The sequence below is a fragment of the Uloborus diversus genome, chromosome 6, assembly GCF_026930045.1.
Source record: "Uloborus diversus isolate 005 chromosome 6, Udiv.v.3.1, whole genome shotgun sequence".
NCBI lineage: Eukaryota > Metazoa > Arthropoda > Arachnida > Araneae > Uloboridae > Uloborus > Uloborus diversus.
In genome coordinates, this window is record NC_072736.1 from 11,551,116 (window position 1) to 11,563,056 (window position 11,941).

Genomic DNA, 11,941 nt, shown 5'->3' on the forward strand with positions numbered 1-11,941 from the left:
CCAACCAATATAATTAAAAATACAAGCTCTGCAACAACAAATTATAAATCAAAAAGATAATCTGTACAATTTACGCAATTAGTTTTTATTCATTTGTTTATGCACACATTTATTGATTTAGAAGGCATAAGAAGAAGCATAAATATGCGTGACCAGTTCATAATTCCCAAAAGATATCCGTAGCAGCTTAACCAATGCATGCAATTCAGATGCATACACATGTACATAGAGTTCATAGAAGTACAAGTAATGAAAAATTTTGTTTGCAAAAAAAAAAAAGTTTTGTTTTCATTCCCCAACCATTCTTTTTTATACTGTCAATTATTTATGTCTACTATTATGGGGCAGGTGAAGGGGGAATCTACAGAGATTATTTGCCGTAATTACGGATTAATTCCACTAATTTTCATTATTGGAATACGAGAATGACATATAAAACAAGATTTCAAAAATAAAAAAAAAATCACCAAATTTGTCGCTAACTTGGCAACCAAAAGACTGGCGATATATCGAAAGGGGTCCGCGAAACCATAACACCACTTGAGTATACATCGAAATTAACAATGATTTCCCCCCAAAAAGGAGCAAAAGACCCCTTTAGAAACACCCGAATGCAATCAAAAGGGGAGGTGCACAACTAGACCCCACTAGGAAGCTACATACCAAATTTCAACTTTCTAGGACATACCGTTCTTGAGTTATGCGACATACATATGCACATGCGCACATACATACATACGCATATCACGAGAAAAGTCGTTGTAATTACACACATCACAAGAAAAGTCGTAATTAACTTGGGGAATGTCATTATGGATATTTCGCGTGTCTATACGCTCTTAGGTACTTATCCGTGCATGGTTGGGTTTAAAAAAAAAATCAACATTAATTCAGGGGTGAGCAAATGGAAATTAAGGCCGAATTTTGAGTGAAAATTTTTTTGCGAGTACAATACTTCCTTCTTTGTAAAAGGAAGTAAAAAGGTGAGAATAATATTTGAACATGATAATGGTTAGATCGAGGAAGGAAAGGATCTTATGCTAAAATTCTGAGCTAAAAAAAAGGAGACAATTTTAAAGTTAGTCTTACAAAACTCAATTTTAATTTAATTCCCCTCCCCCCTCATCATTGATAAAAGTCGTAATCCCTGCCTTCCCCCGCAGCAGTGCTACCCCCAATATTAATGTTCTGCATATGCCTAGAAGAATATGTTCAATTTTCAGAGTATACATTCTCACCATTTTTGTTCAATATTGTTCAGTTCTAGATCACCAGTTATGCTTTGGTATACAGGCTGAGAGTTCATTGGAGGTGGTGGTGGAGGCCTTGAAGATGAGCCTAAGATTTAAAAAAGACAAAATCAGTTACAATAATAATTTTGGTCATACACTTCTCTTTTACAAGGTCAACAACCCTCCAGGGAGAAAAAATTCAAGCACTTTTCAAATACTTTTCAAGAGTCAAAAAATATTTTTCAAGGTACTACCCTAAATTTGTACAATAAATATTGCATGGGTATTTCATGTAATGCAAACATATAAATATAGGCAGCAATATAAAAAGTTTCGGAACACAAACTGCGTTTCCTATTAGAGACCCTTGGATAAAAGATCTACTGTATCGAAAGTTTTTCTAAAATTGTCTGAAAATCCTGGGCATAAAAAGGAGCAGATCACATGAGGCTTAGCTTTGCAATTTTCATATTCAAAGAATATTTTCGATAACCAACAAGCTTATTAAAAAAGCAATTTAAAAAAACTCCATGATAGCAAGACCGTGAGTGATTTTAACTTTATGGGAAGAAACCAAATAACCTTCTCCTCCTTTAGCAGGCATCATGTCAATGATGTATATAAATTCAACTTTATTATAATATTACATAATTTAACTCAATATTTGAAACACAAATGCTAAGTTTAAATGTTACAAGCTCAAATGTTTAAATTTAATATTTTTCTTCAAAAACCGTAATAATTGAAGCTAATAATAATTAAAATTAAGTTTGCAAAGCTAAATAAGCTTTTAATCAAACAAAACAAAAGTATATTCAGTTAATTGCATTCTTGCCTCCAATCTTCGAGTTGAACCAAACCAGTGCTTCGGTCACTCATCTGGTCAGTGCTAATTCTATATTAGGGGCATTCCAAGGTATTTTTAACATTTATGTAAAGTCCGTAACGTGACCTTTTTTGCCATAACTTTTTAATTTACTGTTTGATTAGCATATTATTTTTATTGTGATCTTTTCCTGCCAACACACCAGCTCAAATTAAAATAATTTGCAAATCAAACGGTAAATTAAAAAGTTATGGCAAAAAAAGGTCACGTTACAGACTCTACATAATGTCAAAAATACCGTGGAATGCCCCATTAGCTACTAGTTTGTTTGGCGCTCTTGGCTTCCTTAAGAGGTTTTCGACCTCCAGCTCAGTCACTTTCCTATGCCGTGCTGATGAGTGCTAATAAGCATGAAACTGCAGTCCTCAGCTGGAATGACTGAACTGGCGGTGTATTTCATGTAAAACAAAAGTAATTGATTTTTTAGTAATTTAAATAAAAAATAAGACGAGCTGATCTGATGTAGCATACGTCAAAACAACTTCATATTGCCAAAAATATACAAATATATACAAGATGTAAAACGATTGAAATCTCAAATAATGGAAGCAAATTTTCACGAACCAAGTTCAATGTTGGCATGTTTCCCCATAAAATAAGTTTTTTTTTCTTTTACTAAAATTAAACATAAAATATGCTACTCACAGGTAGCATATGTAAAAATAGCATCTGATTGGTCTAAAGTATTTAAATATTTACAAGATGCAAAAAGACTGAAATTTCAAACATGAGAAGTAATTTTCTGTGAAGTCCGAGAGAGGAGAGTACAATGTTACTATTGTTCCAAAAATTTTTTTTATAATTTATGGAAATTAATAATGAAATAAGCTATATATCATAAAGCATAATAATATCTAATATATATGATCTCATGGATTGTGAAAAACGTCAAAATATTTACAAGATGCAAAAGGATTGAAATCTCAAACAGGAGAAGCAATGTTTTACGATGCTGCATATTAAACATATGTTCAGAAAACTGCACTGATGAAATATTCTTAAAAGAATCTCAAGCACAATCCAATGATTTTTGAAAGAATTGGTTAAAGAAACCTTTGAAACTTTTTGACGGCTTTTCAAGCACTTGAAAATAAACTTTTTTTTTCAAGCACTTTTCAAGGGCAAACGAACTCTGCTTTTAAATCTGACTCCCCTCCAACCCAGAAATACCATTGTCATTCTTTAATCTATAACTTTAAGATTTGCACAAGCAATAAAAACAAACTTACTATTTTGATTTATCATGTCCAACGTCCTGAGCATAGCAGCAGCAAAAGCCTCTGCATCGTCACGACTACTAAAATTAAGGCCATAAACTTGTTTGTTGTCTCGCCATTGGTGAAACGTTGGAGTGGCTTGATTATATTTTAAACCCTTTAGTATGGAAGCATTAATAACAACCTAAACAAACAATAGAGTAAAATTACTAATAGTATAAAACATAACTAAAATACTTATAAAATTCCAGATTTATTCAAAACAGATAAGAAACAAATAATGCATTCATTAGCTTTGATGCTGCAGAAAACAACAATGCTATAACAGCTCCAGGAGGAAATAATACAGCATTTTTGAACATTTGAGTTTTCAGGAGAAATTGTTTTGTTTTCATATTTTCCAGCCTTTATTATTATTTAACTGAATTTATATGTACTATCATGTGAAATAAATTCTTAAAGATCTAAAGTTTTGATTGTCTGCATCATTATTAGAATACATTTAATTACAGCTAGGTGATTCTCCAAAAACGTTCATTTTTAAAGAGAATGACTACAGTTCAATAGTTTTATCGTACTTTTTGGCATACTTAGAAAAAAAAACTTAAAAGTGTTGTATAGTCCACCTGTAACAAAAACATATGCACTTGAAATATTACCCTGGTTTTCAAAGTTATCCTATATCATTTAGAGTAATTTTGAACCTTCGCAGAATTAGAATGCAAAAATGTTATCAAATTATCTATACTAATATTATAAAGAGAGAGGGCAGATTTGTGTGTGTTTATATGTTTGGGGAAATGTCCAGAACCACTGCACCTATTTGAAAAATTCCTTCACTATATGAAAGGTGCTTTCTTACTGAGTGACCTAGGCTATAATTCAAAAAAAAATCCGATAAATAGTTCTTTTTTTATTCCAATTTAGGTCCAAATTTCACATAAATTCCCGAATATGGGAGTGAAAAATTTCTTGCACATATTATTATTAATATTACATATAATTATTACCGTGGGAGTAATTTGTGTTTTTAGATCAAACTTTTTTAGGCTTAACTAAAATTTAGGCATTACTCTCTTCATTAAATCTATCACTAAAAATTGAAGGAATTTTACCAGTTTTCTTTTTGACACCATGGGAAAAAGCGACATTTTTTACTCCAGATCTCTCTCGACCTATGGTCGAAAAACTTACCTTCTATCTTCAAAGGAAAAAAAGTTACAAGCGTTTTTAAATTAAATTCAAAAAATGTCATTTTGATTCAGGTTGTCAACCATTTTATTTTCCCGTTTCAACGGTTACGCTTTTTGAATCCATTGTTTCTTTCCTTTTTTGCATTTAATTTCTTAAACTTATTTTATTTCATGTTTCCATGGTTACGCTTTTAAAATCCATCTTTCACATTTTAATTTCTAAAGAGTATTTTAATATCTGTTATCATTGTTTGGAAGGGTAATTTTGCATGGTGTTTTTTTTCCTTTATTTAAGTCTGATAGTTGAATATACAGGGTCCATTATGAAAGTAATGAGCATTTACTGGCAAAATATATTTATTGATCATAATTTGTACAAATGTTCAATATTCTTCAAAATACATTCCTCCTGCATCAATACACTTGCGGAGACGTGTTTGCTACGACTGAAAGGCACCCTGAAACTCTTCCAAGGGAATGGATGTTTCCCAAGGTTCCCCAATGTTTTCCTTTCTTCTCTCTCTCTCTCTCTTGAGTCGCGGAAACAAAAAGAAGTCACATGAAGCTAAGTAGGGACTGTAGGGTGGTGAGGGATCACCGGGGACATCCATAACGGGATTCGTCCGCGACCTCCTCCTGGCTCTCTTTGAATGCCTTGTGCCACTTTCCAGACTGTGATCTTGAAATGCAATCGTCCTTGAAGGCTTCTTGCAGCATCTGGAATGTTGCATTTTTTCCAAACCTCACGCAAAACTTTATGGCGTATCATTGTTCAAGCGAACGCTCCATTGCGTTATGTTACAAAAGTTGAAAACATATTTCAAGCGGAGGCACTTATCTCCGCTCTCACTGCTCGAAAGCAACTGACAACTGGATGCATTGAAAGGGCATATCCCGCACCACATTTCCCAGCCGGTTTTACCGTGCTGCCATCTATCGTCGCGTCACAATAACATTATGCTCATTACTTTTATAATGGACCCTGTATGTCACTTGACACAATTTTTATTCTCAAGGTAGACCGGGCAAAGCGGGGCAACGCAGCTCTTAAAGATTTGAAAGCTACTGTTAATGTGGTTTTATACTTTTTTGTTTGTTTGGCAAAACATTTATTATTGCCAAAGAAAAAACATCCGCTTCACTCGCAAAAGGGCTGGGTTCCGGTAGCATGGTCGCTTGGCGCTTTAGGCACTGAGCAGTTCAGACTAGGATTACTGTTTTAAAGCAACCGTAAATGTAATTAAGTTTTGACAATTTGCTTTGAAAGAAAAGAAATTTTTGATTTGTTTTTATCAGAGTGAAATGTACGACATTTTCTTTTTTTTTCTGATGATGATTTTTGAATGTTCTACTGAATGTTTTTTTCGTTAGATGGATATGGATTATGACAGTGTGGTTGCTGGGCGAGTTTGTCGATAAACAATAGAGTTGCAGAACTATTTTTACATTTGACAGGTATTATTTGATGTCTTTTTTTGTTCATTTGGCGAAGTATTTTAAATTGCAGTAAAAACCACTTCACTCGCTAAGTAGAGTTTAAAAGCAACTGTAAATCTAATTTAATGATTTGACAAAAAGTTTTAAATTCCAAAAAAACTTTAATAGTTTTTTTTTTTTTTTTTTTTTTGAAAAGGTGTGTACGCATTTTATACAAAGAAAAATGATCATTTCACATCAGAGGGGGAGGGGGCGTCAATTTTTTTTTATTCAATGGACTTCCATTAAGTTTTTAGCACAGTCATTGCTGTGTGGATACTGCTAGTTTTTTATAAAAGTGGTGCAACTTTAAAGCAGAAAAATTATTTTTCTTAATGTCTAAAAACTGCCCTCAGTACTGCGTACCACAAAAACTCATTGTATGAGGCAGTGAGAAGCGAAGGCAAAGGGAGATAAGTGGACATTTTCAAGATCTGAATAAATACATTTAAAGATAACGTCCTAGGGAGGTTTTCATTAAATTGTTTTTACTAAATGACGCTGTACAGCAGAACTTACCAGAGCTACTAGAACTATAGCTTGCCCCAAGACAGCAGAGAGGTTCACCTATCATTTGTACTAGTTATCTTCAAACTTTTAATTTTACCACTTACCTCCCTTTGCTTCTCACTATCTCATATATAACGTTGCACAGAATATTACAATGTAGGAAGCGGAATTTCGACAACTTCAAAAATAGCTTCTTAGTAGAGACGTACCGAGTAGCACTTTGGCCGAGTAGCCGAGTACCGAGTACTCGGCCTTTTACTACTCGGCCGAGTACCGAGTTACCGAGTACTCGGCCTTTCATTACTCGGCCGAGTTACCAACTACCAATTATGTTTTAAGAACCACCGACACTTATGTGATGAATTTTGAACTTATTGGAATAGTAGTATAGACCTCCTTGTTCATATAATAGTTTTTAAAACTAAATTCCTGCTGAAATTTAATTACTCATTATATATACAATTTTGTTTGTGTCAAAAAAATTTTCAAAAAAAAAAAAAAAATTATTTTTAAAATTAAAAATAAATAAATAAAAGGTACGATTAATCAAGTTGGAATTAAAGCAAAATACAGTAAAATCCCTCTAATGCGGACACTAACGGGACAAATTTTTTTGTCCACAATATAAAGGTGTCCGCAGGACAGGGGTTTAATAATGTTATTTGCATTGGAACTGGGGAATTAAAAATTGTCCGCATAAGAGGGGTGTCCGTTAGGAAGGAATTCACTGTATACCAATCAATTATAGTTCTAGTCCGCCAAATATAAATAATTTTTAAAAGCAGATAAATCAAATGTACGGGAACACTGCAGACACGTGTTTCTGCCACCCCCCGTTACAAGGAACGTTTTTTTTCAGTGTATAACATGTGAGCTAAAGAACATAAAGACATTCGACAAAAAAATCTGACATTTGTTGGATGTGCCTTTAAATCTACGAGCTCCCATTTTGTGCATTGAAAAAGGAATTCCTTGTAACGCCAAAACACGTGTCTGCAGTGTTCCTGCACTGTGCTTTTAACGTTGTTTTATTTCCTTTTATTTTTTAAGCAAAGGTATTTTTACATTTTTATAACTAATTTTTGTTTGTAGCAAAAATCCATTTTTAATATAAAAATTCCATATTTTCTATACTTACCTTTTTTGCGTAATTTTCAATAAATAAGTTTTATTAACTTTGGGGACATTAAAATAAAGATTTATTTCATTGAAGCATTATAAACTTCATTATTCTCAAATTTTAAATTTGACTTATAAAATTTAATTGTAAATGATTGCAGAATATAATGCTTGCTCTTTTTTTAGACATTTTAGTATCTGTCTTGGACAATATTCAATTTTTTACAACTACTCGGTATTGGCCGAGTATCTGATCAGAATTTGGCCGAGTACCGAGTACTCGGCAAATTGGCCGAGTAGGCCGAGTACCGAGTACTCGGTACGTCTCTACTTCTTAGCAATTACTACGGAATTCCAGAATAATTCAAATTAGCTATGCACAATATTGCCAACTTTTTGAAAATCGAAGAAAATATATTTTATAACCTAGTCAGTGGAGTAGAACACTGAGCATTCTCTAGTTTTTTTTTTTTTTTTTTTAAAGTCAAATAGGTCATTCTTCAAAAAGTATAACTTTTCTGCCACACGCCTTTTACAGTAAAAACTTCAAGGAACAATTCATTTAACAATGATTTTTAATTTCATCAAAAATATATCTATTTAAACCTGCCAACAAGTTTTTAATAATAACTTTTATTTTAGCATAATTTTTGTTCACAACATGTGAATTCTCACCTCCGTGGCATGTCGCACACCTTGTGTTACTGTTTATGTTGCTTAATAACTTGTTTAATTTTAAAGTACATACTTATTTATTGATTATTCTTTTCACAAGGGTCTCAAATACTAATTGTTTAAGTATATTTAATTTTTTAATATTGTGTTTTAGTTCGTTTTAGTAGGACAAGAAGTCATGTCACACAATAAATTCCCACCTCCATTACCTAAACACAAAATGTCATTCGTCGTTAACACATGGCAGTAATGACATCAAATTTTATTTTCCATGATACAAGGGAGCCCCCTTGTTAATTTTCAGCCATAGTTGAAGTTGTGAGATTTTTGTTGAGAAACAAAAAGATAGATTTTGACTTCAAAAACTTAGTATGATTATTCTGACTTCTCACCTCTGTGAACTTGAATTTCAGGGATGTAAATTAATGTAAAAAGAAGTGAACATGTTTTCATATGTTTAACACTGTTGATTGTAGCAACGAAGGAAAAAAAAATCCCTGAAAAATGTATCTATTAGGCCTATATTAATGGAAAATTCCTCACCTCCATGACAGACCCTTACCAATGTCATTATTTCTGAGGTGAAAATAACTGATGGAGGAGAAATACATCAATAATAGGCATTCTACCAAAATTATAAATTGCCAGTATATCCTCAAATTTACTAAATACTATTTTTGACATACATTTGAAACTACTAATTAAGCCGTACTTTGAATAAGAGATCTTAATATTATGTTCCCACTGGAATTTTAATGTTCCCATGGAACATTAAAATAGCTGATTGTTTGCACAACAGTGGCGGCTCGTCACTATGGGCCGGGTGGGCAAGGCCCACCTGACAAAATAGTGCATAATTAGATTATTTAAAAATGTCTTTTCTGTTTCAGTTTTAAATAAAATCAGGGCATGAAACTGATTTTAAATTTCTAGCACTCGCTAATATAAGAAAAAAGTGTTCCTTTTCTATCAAATAGCCACAGCGCTTTAAGAATGATTCTTTAGGCCATTTTAACGGCGTTTTAACTTAACCAACTGCGAGCATTAAATCGAAGTAACGAAAGCGGCAAGCGACATCACCTCGAACGATGCGTATGGGCCGGCTCTCTTCCTGCCCCCTCGAAAAATATCTTCATCCAATAGCAATAGTAGAAGCAATGGGAGGAATGTGTCTCATCTCGCGTCAATTATACAAAGTTTCAGTGAGGCGATGGGCAGAATTTTCGGAGCCCACCCCACGGGGAAAGGAAGAGTTCTCTCATCGCTTTCTCTTTCTCTCTCTTTTGATTTAATTCATTTTTACCTTTTTTTAAATCTTAAATGGCTGTTACTATGAGGTACTGGGGCTTACAATATTTTGGGTTCCCACTCATTTCATTGCATGGGATGTCCATTTTAATTTGTTTATTTTTCTTTATGGAACTTAAAAAGCGCATTATCGATATTTCGGAATGGACATTTTATTTTCGAAAAGGCGTTTGCCATTTTTAAAGTTTTAGTTTGAATTTAGGTTCAGTTGGTTTTCGGTGTCGTGCTAATATAATAAGAGTTAAGACTTTATATTTTTGAATTAAAAGTTGCACCTAAAATAATCTTCATTGGGTGAGAATGTTTCAATTTTCTTATAAGCTATGATATTTGGTTAAAGTAGGTAATAAGTCTTAATCGCGTTTTGGCCTTATTGTCATGCCTTTTCTACGCTAGAGTATTCTAACGCTGAGCAAACCTAAATTATTACACAATGAAAATTAAAAATAATTTAAATTTCTTATAAAAAGAATATATTGGTAATTAAGTAAACTGTGTTTCTAGAAAAATTAGTTACCAGTTTCGTAATTTGATGTATATGAGGCAGTGAGAAACAAAGGGATGTAAGAGGCAAAATTAAAAATTTGGAGATAACCAGTACAAATGGTAGATGAACCGCTCCTCTGTCTTAGGGCAAGAGATAGCACTAGTAGCCCTGGTGGGTGCTGCTCTACAGCATGATTTAGAAAAAAAAAATCTATGAAAGCACACCTAGGAAGTTATCTTTAAACACGTTTCACTCAAAACTTGAAAATGTCCACTTACATCCTTTTGCTTCTCACTACCTCATATAATAACGAAGCATGTTAAAGTGAAAGTTAATGCGGCTGCATGATCCCAGTCACAATCTAATTTTTGCTATTCTGTATGGAAAAAAGGAGGGGGGGGGGGTCTTATTGGTCTTCATTGTCTAATTATTTGGCACGCCCACCTTAGTTTTCTTCATTTTATGTGTTTTCCTTTTTCTTGTGAAAACTTTATACAATCGTCAGAGGCAACCCGACCTTTTGGGATGGGAGGAGAGTGGCTGAGTTCTCAATTCACAAAATGAAACTCCGAACTTAACCGAATGATATAAATAAAGCATACACACATACTAAAACATAAATAGAAGATACATTAGGCCTGAAAAGCTATATGAACTTCAAATTTGCCGAATAAAGAAACTTTTGGGAGGCCACAATGACCTCCATCAGGGCGCCCCTGATAACAGCGGGCCCACCCGCCAAATTGAGCCACCACTGTTGCACAATTAACAAAATTACTACTTTGATATATAATTGGCCTCGATTTTTAAATATTAAAAGTTTTTTTTTTTTTTATATCTATAAACAAGGCATTTTTCATTTTTTTTAATTTATGAGTAAAATAATTGGAACTTAGCTGGGCCATTGTTTATAGGTACTTCTAGTAAGTAACACTTTCATGTAAGAACGAAAAAAAAAGAAAACAAAAGGTTTCAAAATTGAAAAATATTTGCATTCAAAAGTTACGTTTTCTGGAGAATGACCCAAATTCATTAAAAAATTTGAAGGGACACAAAGTTACCTTAAATGACTGTATCAGTTAAAAATAATTCAACTTACTTCATGGTCTTGTAGTTTCCTCCCCACAACCCTGAATGTGTTATTAGTTAAATGTTGATATATATGAACTTTGGACAGGCCACTTGAAGACCCACTGGGGACCCATTTTTTGTTCATGTCATCGTAGACCATCACCGAAGCTCTAGCAGATGCAATGGACTGCTCACTGAAAACAAAATGAAAATAAATTTAAGAATTGAAGAAATAAAAGAAACACCAATAGATAATCACGTGGAAAATTAAACTAAAAATAATTACTTTTGCACCACAATCTAGAACGAAAGGAGTTAACAACAGAATGTAGCAGATTACACATGCATTTAGTACAAACAATCAATTACGAGCAGTCTCAGGGTTTACTCAATTTTCGAAATTAAAATTAAGGACTCTTTAAGCACCTTTTCAAAGAAGTTAAGCACCCAAAATGCACAACAAGTTGTATTTTAGACATTTTACTAAAAAAAACAAAAAAGTCGCAAAAAATTACTTGAAAACAAAACACAAAAAATCGCAACTTCAGATTACAAAAGGGGAGGGGAACCGTTAAATTTCAAAATTCATAACATTTAATTCACGATAAAAAAAAAATAATTGAAGGTTTTTCAATTATTGCTTTTCGCTTAACACTTGAGCTGAATTGTTCTAAATGTTTTAAAGTACACATCAATATCTGTCATTTACTCTTATGCTTTTTTTTCCACTTCAATACCTCTCTTCCCTTTTTTGAACTTGAATACAT

At 33.0% G+C, this 11,941-nt stretch overlaps 1 protein-coding gene across 1 annotated transcript in view; it reads right to left on the reverse strand.

Annotated features, from left to right (window-relative positions):
* LOC129224211 (protein enabled homolog) overlaps positions 1–11,941 on the reverse strand; it is a 32,350-nt gene extending 20,409 nt beyond the window's left edge. Inside the window, exons 1-5 of the mRNA XM_054858632.1 lie at positions 11,912–11,941; positions 11,461–11,474; positions 11,203–11,368; positions 3,348–3,519; positions 1,239–1,338 (exon numbers count right to left, since the gene is read on the reverse strand). Of these exons, the coding sequence (XP_054714607.1) occupies positions 1,239–1,338; positions 3,348–3,519; positions 11,203–11,368; positions 11,461–11,474; positions 11,912–11,941 (482 nt within the window). The remainder of the gene's footprint in view (positions 1–1,238; positions 1,339–3,347; positions 3,520–11,202; positions 11,369–11,460; positions 11,475–11,911) is intronic.